This window comes from Chrysochloris asiatica, unplaced genomic scaffold (genome assembly GCF_000296735.1).
Source record: "Chrysochloris asiatica unplaced genomic scaffold, ChrAsi1.0 scaffold00159, whole genome shotgun sequence".
NCBI lineage: Eukaryota > Metazoa > Chordata > Mammalia > Afrosoricida > Chrysochloridae > Chrysochloris > Chrysochloris asiatica.
This window is the reverse complement of record NW_006408677.1, coordinates 1,154,504-1,172,405: the sequence shown is the minus strand read 5'-3', so window position 1 is coordinate 1,172,405 and position 17,902 is coordinate 1,154,504. Positions and strand designations below refer to the sequence as shown.

General features: G+C 38.6%; 1 protein-coding gene across 2 annotated transcripts in view; it reads left to right on the top strand.

The window, feature by feature from the left end:
- COL4A5 (collagen, type IV, alpha 5) overlaps positions 1-10,483 on the top strand; it is a 360,371-nt gene extending 349,888 nt beyond the window's left edge. For both annotated transcript variants that reach the window (XM_006871035.1, XM_006871036.1), the window contains 4 exons: positions 5,950-6,127; positions 9,008-9,122; positions 9,423-9,595; positions 10,402-10,483. In XM_006871035.1, the coding sequence (XP_006871097.1) occupies positions 5,950-6,127; positions 9,008-9,122; positions 9,423-9,595; positions 10,402-10,483 (548 nt within the window). The remainder of the gene's footprint in view (positions 1-5,949; positions 6,128-9,007; positions 9,123-9,422; positions 9,596-10,401) is intronic.
- Positions 10,484-17,902: the final 7,419 nt, after the last annotated feature.

The following is a 17,902-nucleotide window of genomic DNA, read 5'->3' as shown; positions in this document are numbered from 1 at the left end:
TGTGTTTCTGTCCATGTATCTACCCACAGAACACTGTTGTTCCAAGGTTGTGTATGTATCAGTATTCACCTCTATCCCCTTAGCCCTTGCATACCTTCTATATTATCATCTTTCTTATATATTGCCCTCCCAATAACTGGAGTTAACATGTATCTACCCTCTAGCCAGTGAATTACTCGCCCTTCCCTCTCACCCCTGCTAACCATAAAAGAATACTTCTTTTAGTATGAAAACTTTTTCTTGAGTTCATAGAATAGTGGTCTCATGCAATATTTGTACTTCTGTGACCGACTAATTTCACTCAACATAATGTCCTCCAAGTTCATCCATGTTATGTGGTGGCTTACAGCTTCCTTGTTATTCTTCAAGGTAGCATAATATTCCATTGTGTGTATGTCTCAAAGTTTGTTTATCCATTCTTTCGTTGATGGGCACTTAGGCTGTCTCCATGTTTTTGCTATTGTGAATAGTGCTGCGATGTATTGGTGTACATGTATCTACTCGTGTCCTGACTCATTTCTGGTGGATATATACCAAGTACAAGGGTTGCTGGGTCGTATGGTATTTCTCTTTCCAATTTTCTAAGGAAACACCACACTGTTTTCCGCGGTGGTGGAACCATTTTACAGTTCCATCAGTAATGTAGGAGGGACCCAGTCTCTCCATCCCCTCGCCAGCGTTTGTCGTTTGCTGTGGGGTTTTTGTTTTGTTTTGTTTTGTTTTTTAAAATTTTCTACTAATGCTGGTGGGAGACGATATTTCATTGTTGTTTTTGTTTTCATCTCTAGGAGCTCTGGTAGCGTAGGAGCTTTGGTAGCATAGTGGTTACAAGTTGGGCTGCTAACCTCAAGGTCAGCAGTTTGAAACTATCAGATTTTCAGTGGGAGAAAATGAGGCTTTCTGCTCCTGTAAAGATGTACAGCCTCAGAAGCCCTATACAGGGTCACTGTGAGTCAGAACTGACTCCACTGCACACAATCAATTAACAAACAATGACTAATGATCATGAACATTTCTTCATGTGTTTGTTGGCTAGCTTAATGTCTGTTCATGTCCTGTGCCTATTTTTTAATTTGGTTGTCTTTTTCTTGTAGAGGTGTTTTAGTTTCTATAAATTGTAGATATTAGTCCATTGTCTGATATATCATTGCAAAAACTATTTTCCCATTCTGTGGGCTCCCTTTTTACTTTTTGGTGAAATATTTTGATATACAAAGTGTCTAATTTTTAGGAGGTCCTAGTCATCTATTTCCATTACTCGTCTGTCAGTTTGTCGTAACTTGGTAGCTTGTGAGTTGCTGTGATTCTGAAAGCTATGCCACTGGTATTTTAAATACCAGCAGGGTCACCCATAGTGGACAGGTTTCAGATGAGCTGCCAGACAAAGACAGACTAGGAAGAAGGAGTGACGAACTACTTCAGAATATGTAGTCATTGAAAACCTTATGAATAGCAGAGAAAAAGTATCAAATATAGTGCCAAAAAAGGAGCCCCTTCATGTTGGAAGGCACTCAAAATGAGACTGGGGAAGAGCTGCTGCCTCAAAGTTGAGTTGACCGTGATGACACAAATGGAGTAAAGCCCATCATTTTCTGATGGGACACAACTCAAAATGAAGAGTAACAGCTGTAAACATCCATTAGTAATCAGAAGATGGGACATATAAAGTATGAATCTAGGAAAATTGGAAATTGTAAAAAATGAAATGGAATGCATAAACATCGATATCTTAGGCATTAGTGAGCTGAAATGGACTGGTATTGGCCGTTTTGAATCTGACAACCACAAGGGTTACTATGCCAGGAATGACAAATTGAAGAGGAATGGTGTTGCATTCATCGTCAAAAAGAACCTATCCAGATCAGTCATGAGGTACAACGCTGTCTATGATAGGATAATATCCATGTGCCTACAGGGAAACCCAGTTAATCCCACTATTATTCAAATTTACACACCAACTACTGAAGACCAGAAGAGTTGTGGGATGAAAGAACAAAGCCAGTGGCAGATTGTGGAACAGACCGTGAATTGCTCATATGCAAATTCAAACTGAAGCTGATGAAAATGAAAACAAGTCCATGAGAGCCAAAATATGACCTTGAATATATCCCTCCTGAATTTAGAGATCATCTGAAGAATAGATTTGATACATTAAACACTAAAGACTGAGGACCAGCCCCCACAATTTTGTCAGCCATTGTTGTTGTTTGTTGTTGTTAAGTGTTGCTGAGAAGAAGGGTTATATGAAGAAAAACGTGGCTTCAGGATTGGAGGAAGACTCATTAGCAACCTGCAATATGCAGATGATACAATCTTGCTTGCTGAAAGTGAAGAGGACTTAAAATATTTACTCATGAAGATCAAAGACCACAGCCTTTGGTATGGATTACATCTCAATGTAAAGAAAACAAAAATCCTCACCACTGGACCAATAAACAACATTCTTATCAGTGGAGAAAAGATTGAAGTTGTCAAGGACTTCATTCTTCTTGGATCAACTATCAACACTCATGGAAGCAGCAGTCAAGAAATCAAACGATGTATTGCATTAGGCAGATCTGTTGCACAAGACCTTGAAGTGTTGAAGAGCAAAGATGTCAGCTTGAGGACTAAGGTGCACCTGCCCCAAGCCATGGCATTTTCAATAACCTCATATGGATGCGAAAGCTGGACAGTGAATAAGGAAGACTGTAGAAGAATTGATGCTTTTGAGTTATGGTGTTGGAGGAGAATATTGAAAGTGCCATGGGCTGCCAAAAGAACCAATAGATCCATTTTGGAACTAGTGCATCCAGAGTGCTCTTTGGAGGCCAAGATGGCCAAACTTCGTCTCTCATACTTCAGATATGTTATCAGGAGAGACTGGTCTCTGGAGTAGGATATCATGTTTGGTAAGGTGAAGGGTCAGAGAAAAAGAGGAAGACCCCAATGAGATGGATTGGCTAAGTGGCAGCATCGATGGACTCAAACATGGCAACAGAAGTGAGGTTGGCCCAGGATCCGGGCAGTGTTTCGTTCTGCTGTGCATAAGGTCGCTATGGGTTGGTACCGACTCAATGGCACCTAACAACAACAACAATATGCCATTCTGTTCAACTGTTCTATATATCTTTCGTTGTATCTGTGCCAGGCTGTTTTAACTTTATAGTAAATGTTGAGATCTTTGTTCTTCTTTTTAAAGCAGTGCTTTGCTTATCTTAGGTCTCTTTCCTTTCCATACACAGTTAGTGCTAAGTTTTTGCATCTCTTTAAGGAATGATAGTGGGCCTTCCTCTTCTCTTTTTCTTTTTCTTTCTTCTGCAACCAGGTGTATTTCCATCTTTCTGTTCCTAATTTGCAAACAATGTTAGTTTGTCTTTGTATATTACTTTGTATTTTGCAAAGCACTTTTACATTTATTATCTAATTTGACTTGCACAATGATGGTCTAGAAAGATATGGGGAAAGTGTTGGGGTTTTTGTGTGTGTGTGTGATTTTCTCACAAAGAAACTGGATAACAGATTAAGTGACTTATTCAACTGACCTTTTGAAAATATTTTTAATCCTTGTGTTTTTTTTTAAGATTTTCCAAAGCTTCCAGGAAAGCTTTTGAAACAATTTCTATTAGATGGTAGAAACATAGTAACTTGGGTGAAGGGAAAGATAAATAAATAAATAAATAAATAAATAAATAGATAGATAGATAGATAGATAGATAGATAGATAACAAGAAAAAGGAAAAGATTCCTAGATCTGCTATATAAAAATTCCCAGTGATTATGATGACCCACCAGGTTTAAGAATCGCTCGTCTTTCATTCTTCATCTGTAATCTGAGGTAGATATCCCCCTTCCGATACATGAAGAAATTTCAAGGGATACACCACATAGTTTTAAAGGAGTCCATTTTCAAGTTTTCATGTGTACTTTTTGCTTAAGTTGTTCTGTCTGTGAATATGCTTTGAGTATCTTCCTTCTCTACATCCATCTCCTACTTTATACAAGAATCATGCTACGGCTTAAAGTATGAAAACCTCTGGAGGACACATTGAAAGGAAATTTAAAAAGTGGTTTTGTTAAAGTCTCCATGAACTCAGACTCCATTCCTCACTTTTGATCCATTTCATTAAGAAATGCATTGCTGATAAAAGTTTACTTTTGTGCTTAATAGTTATAAATTTTTATATCTATATTCTGATTATGAGTTAATAATTTGAATGATACCTCAGTTCAAAATAAAATATCATGTAAAACCTTATGGAAACATTTTACAAAGTTACTTTATTTTTTTGTTTCAGAGAAATATGACAGAATGATCAATTAACGACTTTTACAATTAAAATTATGTTAGGATAGAACTGTGTGAGGAAAGTAGAATGGAAAGATGGTTCCCAAAATGCCAAAGGAACAAAGTAAAGTTTCCAACTGTTCAGTGTGAATTTATGTATTTTTTTGGTAGTGTAGTGGTTACAAATCGGGCTGTGAACCACAAAGTCAGCAGTTCGAAACTACCAGCTGTTCCGCAGGAGAAACATGAGGCTTTCTGCTACCGTAAAGATTTACAGCCTCAAACCCTGTGCAGGGTCGCTATGAGTTTAGAACTGACTCCACGGCACATAATAACAATAACAACAAGTTTATGGATAGGAATTTTTAAAATGATTATTGCTAGGTTGTAAATCGTTTCATTTGGCACATTTAAAGGAATGGTTTAAAGGTTTATTTTAAAATATTAATATTCACAAAATACCATAAATGACAGCTGGGGAGTTAGAAATGTAGTTTGCAAAGCCTCCGACCCAGTATTACAAGGCAGAGAATGGAAGAGTGGATTTTGGGCTGAGAGACAATTACCAATATCTCAATAACTGGCATGGTATAAATTTCTACTTCTGGTTAAAAATTGTAAATGCCAACTTTGTGTGTGTATGTGAGGAAGTACATCATTTTGAATCATTTCTTTAAATGAGGGGGGAAAATCATGATCACTCAGCTAATTTCCATTGCCTCTACTAGTTCCTTTTTTTCTTTCACATCCTTCATTCTTCTCATAGTTGGTTGGTTGGTTGGTTTTGTTTCCTTTTTACCCACTTATTCTCCTTTGAGCTTGCCCATGGTTACTGTGCATATTTCTTCGTGCTACTGTTGTTCCAAAGCTTAAACAGATTGCAAACCACACAAGATAGAGGTTGTTTTTGAGTTGATTCAGATTCATAGTTACCCTATGTGACAGAGTAGAACTGTACCATAGGGTTCTCTGGGCTGTGATTTCTATGGAAGCGATCGCCAGGTCTTTTCTCCCATGTAGCAACTGGTGAGTTTGAATTGCTGACCTTTCAGTTAGCAGTCAGCAATCAAGTGCTTAGCTCCTGTTCCACCATGGCTCCTTCACAAGCTATATACTGCAGATATTCTGGAAAAAGAGTTGGAGACAGTAATATGATTATCATAAAAATTCAGTGATGCCCTTCATTTGCCCACAGTAAATTAGTAAATGTTCTCCATTTGAAGACACCTACCTGGTGTCTTTTTAAACTGGTGTAATATGTATCACCAGTTTAAAAACTATTTGGGAGACTATATAATGAGCTACCATAATAAATATGGAGCTCTGGTAGCATAGTGGTTACAAGTTAGGCTGCCAACCTCAAGGTCAGCAGTTCGAAACTACCAGCCTTTCCACGGGAGAAAGATGAGGTGTTCTGTTCCCATAAAGATTTACAGCCTCGGAAACCCTGTGCAGGGTCACTATGAGTCGGAACCGGCTCCACGGTACTTAACAAGAACAACAACATAGCAAATAAATAAATGTCCAAATAAATTCTGATTTCTGAATTTTTAAAATAGGAGTAAATGTGCATCTTAGAATGAAAGAAATAAAGTATATTTATCATCCAAGAAGTGTGGGCCAGCTGTTGCTCATGTCATCCTGAAGCAGTCCTTCAACAACATCTCTCTATTTCTTCCTAGGGACGGCTGGCAGCTGCCTTCGTCACTTCAGTACCATGCCTTTCATGTTCTGCAACATCAATAATGTTTGCAACTTTGCTTCAAGAAATGACTATTCTTACTGGCTCTCTACCCCAGAACCCATGCCAATGAATATGGAACCCCTGAAGGGGCAGAGCATTCAGCCATTTATTAGCCGGTGAGACATTGGTGTAGCCTTGACTTTTACCAGTCCCCAATTAGTTTAGTCAGCAATGAATCCAAAGCTAAAAAAGCTGATGCTATTCCTCCCAGGTTGGGTAGAACAGATGTGATTTTATAATATTCAGTTCAGTATTTGATCCATATTTATTGCTTTTGACAACACCTTATGATGAGCAAATGTAATATACAAAGAAGTCACAGTTTTGCCATTAGGCAAACACATGTAAATTAATCTAATATAGCTCAGGTTTGGGCTAAATGCTTGAATTAAAAACTCACTGCTTTCAAGTCAATTTTGATTTATAGTGACCCTATATGGGGTTTCTGACACTATAAACCTTTACTGGAACAGACAGCTTCATTGTTATACCATGGAGCTGCTGATGGGTTTGAACTACTGACCTTGAGGTTCGCAGTCCAGTGCTTATCCTACAACTCCACCAAGGCTCCCTAAATGCTTTAATACATTTAAAAATGGTTTGAATGCTTAGGGAAAAGGATGTATAATTCCAACTGGAGTAATCTAGAATAACTATATAGAAGAAATGTGTTTTGAGCTGACCAGTTCTTGAAGAATTGGAAACACTGTAGACACAGGCAGTTAAGGATGAGAGCCATACTAGGAAGAGAACATGGGATTGGTAGTAGACCTATGTAGCTAGAATGTAGGGTAAAAGTTGCGTAGGGAGAAAACATTGGAGAGTTAGTTTGGGCTCAGATGGTAGAAGGCCTTGAGTACCAGATTGGAGTTTGGAGTTTAGTAGATATATGAGGAGGCTTCAGAAAGTTCATGGATGAATTCCATTATTGTTTTCTAATACTTTTCCATTAACTTTTTGAAGCCCTTTCATATAGTGGGGAACCCTCAAAAGGTTTTGAGCTACACTTCAGGGAAAATTACAAAGTCGTCAGAATGTAGGTAACATGGATTACAAAGGGGATAGATATTTCTGAGGTAGGAAGACCAGTTAGAGAAAAGGATATGGGGGATCATTTGAGCTATCCTATCAATAGAATAGACAGAATTTGGTTTGAAGCCTGAGAAATTAAGAGGAACGTATTGCTAATCTTGTTACGTGCCATCAAGTCAGTTCAGACTCATAGTGACCCTGTATAGGATTTCCGATGAGTGGGGTGGGTTTCAACTGCCGACCTTGTGGTTTGCAGTCCAGTGCTTATCCTACAGTACCACACCAACAGTAAGGTTGTGGTTGTTGTTAAGTGCTGTTGATTCAGTTCTGACTCATAGCAACCCTGTATAGGATTTCCAAGGAGCAGCTGATGAACTGCCAACATTGTGGTTCTCAGTCCAATACTGATCCTACAGCGCAGGAGCAAGGTAGTAGTACCATTAATAAAGATTTCCTTGGGTTTTGCCAAGTTGAAATTCTACTTTAACTGACTCTCCTCAGTATATTGTTGTTGTTAGGTGTTGTCGAATCAGTACTGACCTTATGCACAACAGAAAGAAACGTTGCCCAGTCCTGTGCCAGTCTCAAAATTATTGTTACACTTGAACCCATTGGTACTGCCATAGTGCCAATCCATCTCGTTTGGGGTCTTCCTCTTTTTCACTGACCCTCCACTTCCCAAAGCATGCTGTCCTCCAGGGACTGGTCCCTCCTGATAATATGTCCGAAGTATGAGAGATGAAATCTAGCCATCCTGGCTTCTGAGGAGCATTCTGGCTGTACTTCTTCCAAGACAGATTTGTTTGTTGTTCTGGCAGCCCATGGTACTTGTAATATTCTCCTCCAACACCATCACTCAAATGCATCAACATTCAGATACTGCCATTTTCATTTTGATTGATCCAGGATCTCAGTGTCCATAAAGAAGAAATGACTGGAAAGTCTAGTTTCTTTGACATTGAATGTGAAGGTTAGATCTAGCTCAGCTTCTTTTAGTAGAAAATTTCTAGTGCTCTTTTGAGAACATTTACCCAAATCCTTTTGGGAATTCATTTTTGTGTTTGATATTTGTCAGTCCCAGCTCTTGGGTGTAAAAGGTCCAATAAATGCATTCCCTATTATGTGGGCAAACTGTTTGTGCCAAATTGACCTCTATTATTTTTCAAAGAGTTCCCCTCCTGCACTTTATTTATTAAAGGTTTGGTAGACTCAGCTGTATTTACTCTATTGCTATTTAACTTGATTTGGTAGAGTTCAACCACATCCCCCAGTGCCTTGGGTACCTTCCCAGCAGTCTGGGTATGTTGTACTTCTCTTGATATGGTTTTTAGACAAAGATTAATGAGTGGGGATTGAGAATGTGCCTGTTTGGGGGTTCTTTCTTGTTGTTGTTTTCTGTTTTATCAGACATTGTGTTTTACTACCATGTCTACCCTCTGGTTGGGTATGTTGAAAGCAAGTAGTATGTGAAATACCATAAGCCAAACTCTTACAGAAATGATGGCATTGACTACATCAGGCATGAATATACATTTCAGACAGAATGGCAAATAAAAATACTGTAGCATGGTTCTGAAGTTTCTTGGGGGGGGGGGAGCTTCCTGTTTTGGTTTATAAGTTTACTCATGTAGATAGGGAGGCAGGGATTATACAAAAACTCTTGCCAGACATTTTTCTCCTCCTTTTCTGAACATTGAAAACAACTTAATAGCCCTCTATACCTGGAAGGGAGTGCTGGCATGGCACTGTAGGATAAGCACTGGACCACAGGGTCACTTTGGACCACAAGGTCCATGGTTCAGATTTGCCAGTTGCTCCTCAGAAACCCTGTACAGGATCACTATGTGTCGGAACCGACTTGATGGCACTTAATAATAACAAAATACCAGGAAGACTTCCAAAGGAACTGCCATTTCCCACGTATTCACCCTGTCAGTTATGTTTCTATCCCTTTCCCATCCCAGATGTGCAGTATGTGAATCTCCAGCTGTGGTTATTGCAGTTCACAGTCAGACCATCCAGATTCCTCATTGTCCTCGTGGATGGAATTCCCTGTGGATTGGCTATTCCTTCATGATGGTACGAAACACCCTTCCTTGCCGTTGTCATTTTAGCTGTCTATCATATCTACATTTCTCCCCATATGAAGAATCCCTGTACTTTGCTTAATAAGAAACTGCTGTGCAATCATTGTGTTCCTCTTACATTTTCTGGAACATATTTTCATAATCTGCCTATTGCATCTGTGGGCACCCTTATTGTAGATACTATTCTCTTGCCTCTGGCCCTGGTTCCTTCACTGGATATGAATCTTTTGAGCGTTAACTAACACATTATGACACCTGGGCATTGTGACGTATTTTCCCTGGTCTTTTCTAGCACACAAGTGCTGGAGCAGAGGGCTCAGGCCAAGCCCTGGCCTCCCCCGGTTCCTGCTTGGAAGAGTTTCGTTCTGCTCCCTTTATTGAATGCCATGGAAGGGGTACCTGCAACTTCTATGCTAACTCCTATAGTTTTTGGCTGGCAACTGTGGATGTGTCAGATATGTTCAGGTAAGGTGCTTATGGCTTCAGTTCAGGTCCTAAAGCTCCCTTCAGAGATGCTAGGAAAGAGAGAGAGAATTCATGAATGATTTATACCTAACAAATATTAGAATTGGTTGGACTCTGTTCTTTCTTCTTGCTTTTTCTCGTCTCTTACCTAGCCGGGCCTGAAAAACAGACTTGACTAGTATTAGTTAAGTGAGGTTTAAGAGGACTTGGTGTAGTAGTCCTTCATTATTAGCAAACAGTCAAGGAAAGGGGATGCAACCTACTCAGTAACAAGCCAGCAGCTGTTCAGCTAGATTGAGACTACTCTAAGGATTGAATCTGTAGTTGGCGTTCTTGCCTTGAACCCTGTAGTTTCGTCTCCTGTGATATTTTCAAGGCTCCCATCTACATGTTGTAATAAGTAAGGCCACATATGATACACGTACCTCAAGGTTCTTTCCATTTATTTGATTTTTTTCAGTTTATATTCTTTTACTGTTGAGTTCTTACTACTTGATCTTTTCCTTAGTATGTATTCATCCTCAGTTGCCCAATTCTTTCTTATTCTAGGACTGTTTAGGAAAATACATAAGCGATAAGTAGACAGAAATAATAGTGATGGGAGAGGAGTCATAAAAGTACCCTTGACCACTAATGGCTCTTAGGCCAGAGCAGTTGTTGCATTAGAGCACAATGCCTAAAAGTAAATCATTCAGTTATTAGGAGAGCTATTAAACACAAAGAGAGAGTTTGAGTATGAATTTGAACCAATCATAGAATGGAAATCCTAGAAAAGGCTCACCATTCTCTTCTTTCTTATTTCCCAGCAAACCTCAATCAGAAACGCTGAAAGCAGGAGATTTGAGGACACGTATTAGCCGATGCCAAGTGTGTATGAAGAGAACATAACATTTTGAATAATTCTTTGTGCTCAAATGTGATATCTAGATATCTAGATATAAATATATATATATATATATATATAAAATTCCCAGAATGTCCAGTCTCACTGTCCCCAACTTTATCACTGCTGCCACCAATGGTGCTACTATATCTGACCAAGAGAGCATGCTGTCTAGTAACCATGAAGATTCAGACGTACCTCAGCAGTGTGCCAGAGCAAGGTCTCTATTATGTTTCAACAGAAGAAGTCAGGAAATGAATTTACTTTTTGGGTCCAGAATGACTTTCTCCAAGGATTATAAGATGAAGATTATTATTATTATTATTATTGCCCAGTAACGAAAATGACATATTAAAGATTCAGTTAAGAGAAGAATCACACTGAGTAAAAGAAAAGACTGCAGTTTGGGAGAATTATTTTTCATGGTGCTACTAATCCTACTGTATCCCAGGTTTTTAATATAAGAGTGTTTAAGCTTATTTTGCTCTGTAAGTAAAGAATGTGTATGTTGTAGAAACAGCCTTTTTGCTCAAACTGTTGGGTCATTTATATGTGACCTGGCATGACTCATTCTTCACACACAAAAAAACAAAAAATAAAAGAAAACCTAGATATACAGATAGCATATATCTGTGTATCCATATCTATTAAAGTGGGAGAATTTATATTCTCATCATGTTACTTCGGAGAGTAAAGCTATTATAAGTCTTATCTCCTATTTTCTTATTCAACTTAAAAAAAAAACAAAGATTATTATTTAGTCACAGGAATAAGAATTTTAAATGTTTGATATACCAAATTACAATATCTATGGAGCAACTGGACTGCTAACCACAAGGTCAGCAGTTCAAACCCACCCTTGAAAAACCCTACCCTGTGTATTGCTATGAGTCAGAGCGACTTGATGGCGAAAACAGCATTCTCCAAAACACTCTTAAAACTACATACCCTCCTATTTTAACATTGTTTTTTGTTTGTTTGTTTGTTTTCATCATGTGTTTACTCATCCCTGACTGGGCAGAGTTCCACAAATAATGTTGTCAAACAAAAAAGTCTACACAAAATTTCTTTTCGGTGCTTCTTATATAAGAACTATTTTGTGGTCTCTGCTTGTCCACGAACGGGGAAGACTGATTTGTCTTCTCTCTTCAATTACCAAAAGCAAATTGCTCTTCACTACTTTTTTATATTTTAAAACTTTTTATTATAAATGGTCATAGTCAATCTTATTTTCCTAGCTGTTATCTTCTCACTTAATGTCTTTTTGCCTGTCAATATCAACTTAATTAAAGATGGCATATATTGTAATGATGGTTTCTTGTTTTATCTCTTCAGTCTGTGTGTAAAAGTCTGCTCATTTGCAGTGCATTATTTGTCTGAACATCAGCAAATGGTTCCTTCTCAGAGAATCATATATAACAGTCGCTAAGCAAATGACGTTTTTGCAAACATTCATAACTCAGATGGCTGATAGAGAACCTACAGTCCTGTAAACTATTTCTGAAGAGAAAACCACTCACTGGAGGATATTTGTGATAATAAATGTATTGGCATTATTGGGTTGATTGCTAGGGAAAGAAGCTGAACTAGTTTCTATTTGGGGAAGAATTTATTAATACTATTTAAAGCAGATTGGTGAGTTAATATTACTAATGATTAAGAGTGAGTGCATGTAGCTCTCTAAAATAATCTAGGGCTTGTTAAAAGAAAGAGGCACTAAAAGCCTCTGTAAGAAGATTTGTACTGCATCTGAAATACTAAGCAACTAAAACTGTTTGGAGAATTTTAGACCCTTATAGAAGGAGCTCTGATAGCGTAGTGGTTACGAATCGGACTGCGAACCTTAAGGTCAGTGGTTCGAAACTACCAGCCGTTCCGCGGGAGAAAGATGAGGCTTTCTACTCCCGTAAGTATTTACACCCTCGGAAACCCTGTACAGGGTCGCTATGGGTCGGAACTGACTCGACAGCACTTAACAACAACATATGAATTCGTAAGGAGCTCTGGTAGCATAGTGGTTATGAGTTGGGCTGCCAACCTCAAGGTCAGCAGTTCCACAGGAGAAAGAAGAGGCGTTCTGCTCCCATAAAGATTTACAGCCTCGGAAACCCTGTGCAGGGTCACTATGAGTCGGAACCGACTCCATGCTACTTAACAACAACAACAACATATGAATTCATGCAAAATCTAAAGTCTACAGTGGTCAAGTTGAATGTCTTAAACAATGGTAATTATCTAATATGTTTATTACTGTTAATTTCAAGACTAACCTGTTGCAAATGTTAACTTTATTTTCTCATGTAGCCACATGCATGAAAATGCTAATGGGTGATTGTAACTGAAAACACCAAATTACATCCCAGAGAGTTTTTCTCTGTGGTGCGCATACATAGGTTGCTCCTTGATTTACTATTGCAAATACTAATTCCAGAAAGTTTTGCTGTTTAAGGCTTTCCCCCTCAGGTCTAGCTGCTTGAAAACTATAGCACAAGAAGGACCTCATGCTTTTCTATGTGTTTCTCTACTGACTATCCCCAGTCCTGCTCTACTGTTTGAAGTACAGGAACACAATCCATTCTAGAACCTTAATGTAACTGACCCACCCTTACCGTTAAGCATTCAAAGTTAGTCTAATATAGCTGCTCTAGTTATTACTTAATGGTGAATTTTTACAATCATACACAGTTAATGACTTTCCCACAAGTGCAGTGAATGAGCTAGTCTATCATTCCATACTTTGATTACCAAATAGTTACTATGTGTGCAAAATGTGGTTTTACCAGATGACTCTTCACAACTCAGAAATTACTTAATGATAAAATTTTAATTTTCCATTACTGTATGGAAGAGTGGAGTCCTGGTGTAGGATAAGCCCTGGACTGCAAAGTTGGTTTGAACTGCAAGGTTGGTGGTTCAAATTCACCAGCTACTCCTCAGAAACCCTATGCAGGGTTGTTATGAGTCAGAACTGACTCCACAGCACTCAACAGCAACAATATATGGAAGAATTCGTTTTTAGTAATACACCTCCTAGAAGATTCATACATGAAAGTGTGTAGAGAAGTATATACTCCCATTGTTCTTAGCCTGTTAGCTTGATCACCAGGCTAATGTCATGTTGTTTTCACAACTACCCTTCCAATGGAGGTTTTGTTAGACACCTTATGATTGTACAGAGGCTTTTCCCACCTAGAAAAATGCAAACAATAATTTCTAGTTCCTGTGGTTAATAATGCGGTTCTTTGCCTCAATCAGTATGGTTAATTGAAAACTCCCTGATCATTCCAAGCCATCAAAAATTTATCCAGAAGAGGGCACTATTGCCTATAAAAAGGAATCAGTATCTACAATGACTTTTGGAGTTCTTTGGTGGTGATGGTGTTGTCTTCTAAAGCCCTACCTCCAAATTCCTTGTTTTAAGTTTTGTATTTTAAGAGGCGGTCCACTGTTCCAATGGCTGCATTCAAAATGAAGGGATAGCTTTGCTGTCAAAAATTCTCTTAAGACTCATCAATAAGGTGCAATAGCAAGAGTTCCAGTTTTGGTGGCAGCAGAGACAGCCAGGTAGGAAAGGCTCCATGGGGGAGGGATTGAAAACCCAGCGAAGCTGCACTCATGGAACAACACCAGAGCTCTGGATCTACCATAAGGTCCATGGTGTCAGTTTCCCTCACACAAAAGTGGAAAAAAATCACGATACAAATGAAAATACTGTGAGTTAGGAATCGCTCGAGACGGGGCTCCCTCTGCGGCCGCCCTGCCCAGACAAGGTTCAGAGGGCGGGGCTACAGCCAGACCGGTATAGGGAAGCAGCGCTAAAGGCGGTGCAGTGACATTTGCAAAAGGAGGTGCAGGGGATTCTACACATTTTTTTCCTCCTCTTCCCTGTCTTATGTTCTTTGCCTAGGATGGACACCTTAAGGCGGGTGGACGCGTATCCCCCAAAAAAGTATAGTGCTGAGCCCACAGTTTTCCCATGGCACAAAGAGAAAGAGCTTGGTGGCTGCTTATGATGTCAGCCTCAGGGCCGCAGCCCTAAACTTAACTTGGGCAGGACCCTTTACTTCGGCCTGTCTAGCAAGAAAAAAACAGGCCTGTTAGGCCTGACAGACAAACCATATGAACAATCTGTAAAACCCCAACATAAAAGGATGCAACTATCTCAAGAACTATGCTGTACACACGCAGATACCTAACTGACCTTTAGAGACAAAAATAGTAGACAATCTTTCTCCCATTAACTTCTTAATATCTATCTGCACACCTCTACGGTGGTGACTAGAGGAAGGACCTGCGCGAGCGGACACCCCCACCCACTTCTGGAGGCTTCTACAGTGCACACACACTGCCTAAGTAGCAAGGCGACAGGCCAGTCAGCCACAGTTTAATTTTTGTTTCAAAGTGGTGGTTTTTTGTCTCTGTTTTTTTATTGCTTCTGCTTTTGGTCCTTTTGATCACATATTTTTCATGGAGGTGGGAGCTTTTTCTCCTTAATGTTACCCAAGAAGAGACAGCAATCGTGGCCATATAGCCAAAGTACAAGCATGCCCCATAATATTCCACCATTAAGACAAGAGCCAATAACAACTGCTAAGCATTACATGTGAAAAGGGAAGTCTATCTCCTGATTATATCCACGAGGAGACACACAGTAAACTTAATAACACAACAACAAACATCCATTTAAGAATTAAAAAATCCACATAACTACTGGAAATGACAAACAAAACACAACAAAAGATCTCAAAACATGTCCCAAAACAGAAAAGAGTAAGTAAGACAAATGAGCTGGAGACAGACAAAAGATCCCCAGAAGAGGAAGAGCAGGTTTTGGATTTGCCTGAGAAGGAATTCAGAAGAATGATATGGAAACAAATTCAAATGCTCTGAAAATGAGTGGAGGAAAACAAAGGAAGAAATCAGGAAAGTACTATAAGAGCAACCACACAAGATTGATACAGCACTGGAAACAATTCACAACCTGCAAAAAGAGGTCCAGATGATTAATAATAAAATAAAAGTGGACAATCCACTGAAAGGGGAAAAGAGCAGAATTGAAGAGATGGAGGCCAGAATTAGCAAGCTGGAAGACAAATCTCTCAATACTGCAGAAAAAAGGATTAAAAAAAAATCTAAAGAGAGTCTAAGATTCATAATGGATAACATGAAGAGGAACAACTTAAGAATTATTGACATTCCAGAACAGGAAGAATCAAGAGAAGTCCACACAGGAGATAGTTGAAGAGCTTCTGGAAGAAAATTCCCCTAACATCTTGAAAGATGATTAGATAAACATTCAAGAAGCCGAACATACCCCAGCAAGGATAGAACCCAAAAGAAAGTCACTGAGACATATAATAAACAAGCTCTCCAAAATCAAAGACAAGGAGAGAATCCTAAAAGCAACCAGGGAAAAGAGAAGTGTCACTTAACAAAAGCAAGCAAATCAGATTAAGGTCTGACTTCTCAGCAGAAACCATGAAGGCAAGAAGGCAATGGGGAGACATATACAAAATCATAAAAGAAAAAAGTGCCAACCAAGACTGGTCTATCCAGCAAAACTGTCAATCAAACACAGTGGTGCAATCAAAACATTCCAGGATAAACAGAATCTAAGAGATTTTATCAAAACCAATCCAGCACTTCAAAACATTCTAAAGGGAATTCTTTGGACTGAAAACCAACAAGAACTGACAGCAACCACAGATTGACAGGCATAGCAACACCACCTGGAACTCAGTCGACAGATAGCAGAGTTCAGAACAGAACAAAACTACAATGAATTCAAAGGAGCTGGGAGGTCAAGTGAAGATCAAAATAATATCAATGTCAAAGAAGAGATAAATGTAGGAACAGAGATCCAGATGGTGAGGCTATCAGGTGGATTACAGGATACAATTTGTTGTTGTTGTTGTTAAGTGCCGTTGAGTCAGTTCTGACCCATAGCGACCCAATAGATTCCCTTAAATGGAGGGAAAAGTTAATAGACTATAAGGTAACCCCCAAAGCAAGTTAATACTTCACAACTTACCATGAAAATGAACTTCCAAGCAGAACAAGCAAACAAGAAAACTAAGAAGAAACTGACAAACAATAGCACAAAAAACACAAACTCGGCCCAAGAATGCATTCAGAACAAAAGAATGAATAGCACTACCAAAAAATTAACAATGAAGTAAACCTTACTAGAATTGAAGAAAGAAATAGATAAATCTACAATTATAGTGGGAGACTGTAATACACCACTTTCAAAAAGGAACAGAAAAACCAGAAAGGAACTCGATAAAGTTACAGAGGAACTAAACAGCACAGTCAACCAACTTGACCTCATAGACATGTACAGAGCAATCAACCCAACAAGAGCACAATATACCTTCTTCTCCAGTGCACATGGAACATTGTCCAGAATTGACCATGTGTTATGTCACAAAGCAAGCCTCCATAAATTTACAAATATCAAAATACTATAGAGCATCTTCTCAGACCACAATGCTATAAAACTAGAAATCAACAATAAGACCTAAGAAGATGAAATCAAATACATGGAAAATGAACAACAGCCTGATGAAAAGTGACTGGGTAAAAGAAGATTTAAAAACGTGAATTCATAAACTTCCCAGAAACAAACGAGAATGAAAACACAACATACTGAAAGTGGTGCTGAGAGAACAATTTATTGCGATAAATGCGCACATCCAAAAAGAAGAAAGAACCAAAATTAACGTATTAACACAACATCTCCAACAATGAGCAATTGACCAACAGAGGGAACCTACAGTCATCAAAAGAAAAGAAATAATAAAGATAAGAGCAGAAATAAATGAGATGGAAAACAGATAAACTATAGAAATAATCAACAAGGCAAGAAGCTGGTGCTTTGAAAGGATTAATATAAATTGACAAACCAATGGAAAATTAACAAAAAAAAAGAGGAAGAAGACACAAATAACTCGCGTTAGAAACCACATGGGTGATATCACGATGGAATCAAACTAAAATCAAAAGGATCATAACAGAAAACTATGAATAGTTAGTTGTACGCCAACAAATTTGAAAACTTAGAAGAGATGGATGCACTTTTAGACAAACACGACCTACCAAAACTTACACAGAATGAAGTAGAAAATTTGAACAGACCCATAACAAAAGAAGAAATTGATCAGGTCATCAAAAAATTCCCAACCAAAAGAAGTCCAGACCCAGTCAGTTTCACTGGTGAGTTCTACCAAACATTCAGGGAAGAGCTGTCACCAATTCTACTCAAATTATTCCAGAATATAGAAGAGGACAGAAAACTTTGTAATGCTTTTTATGAAGCAAGCATAACCCTCATACCAAAACCAGGGAGGGATATCACTAAGAAAGAAAACTACAGACCAATATCCCTCATGAACATAGATGCAAAAATTCTCAACAAAATCCTA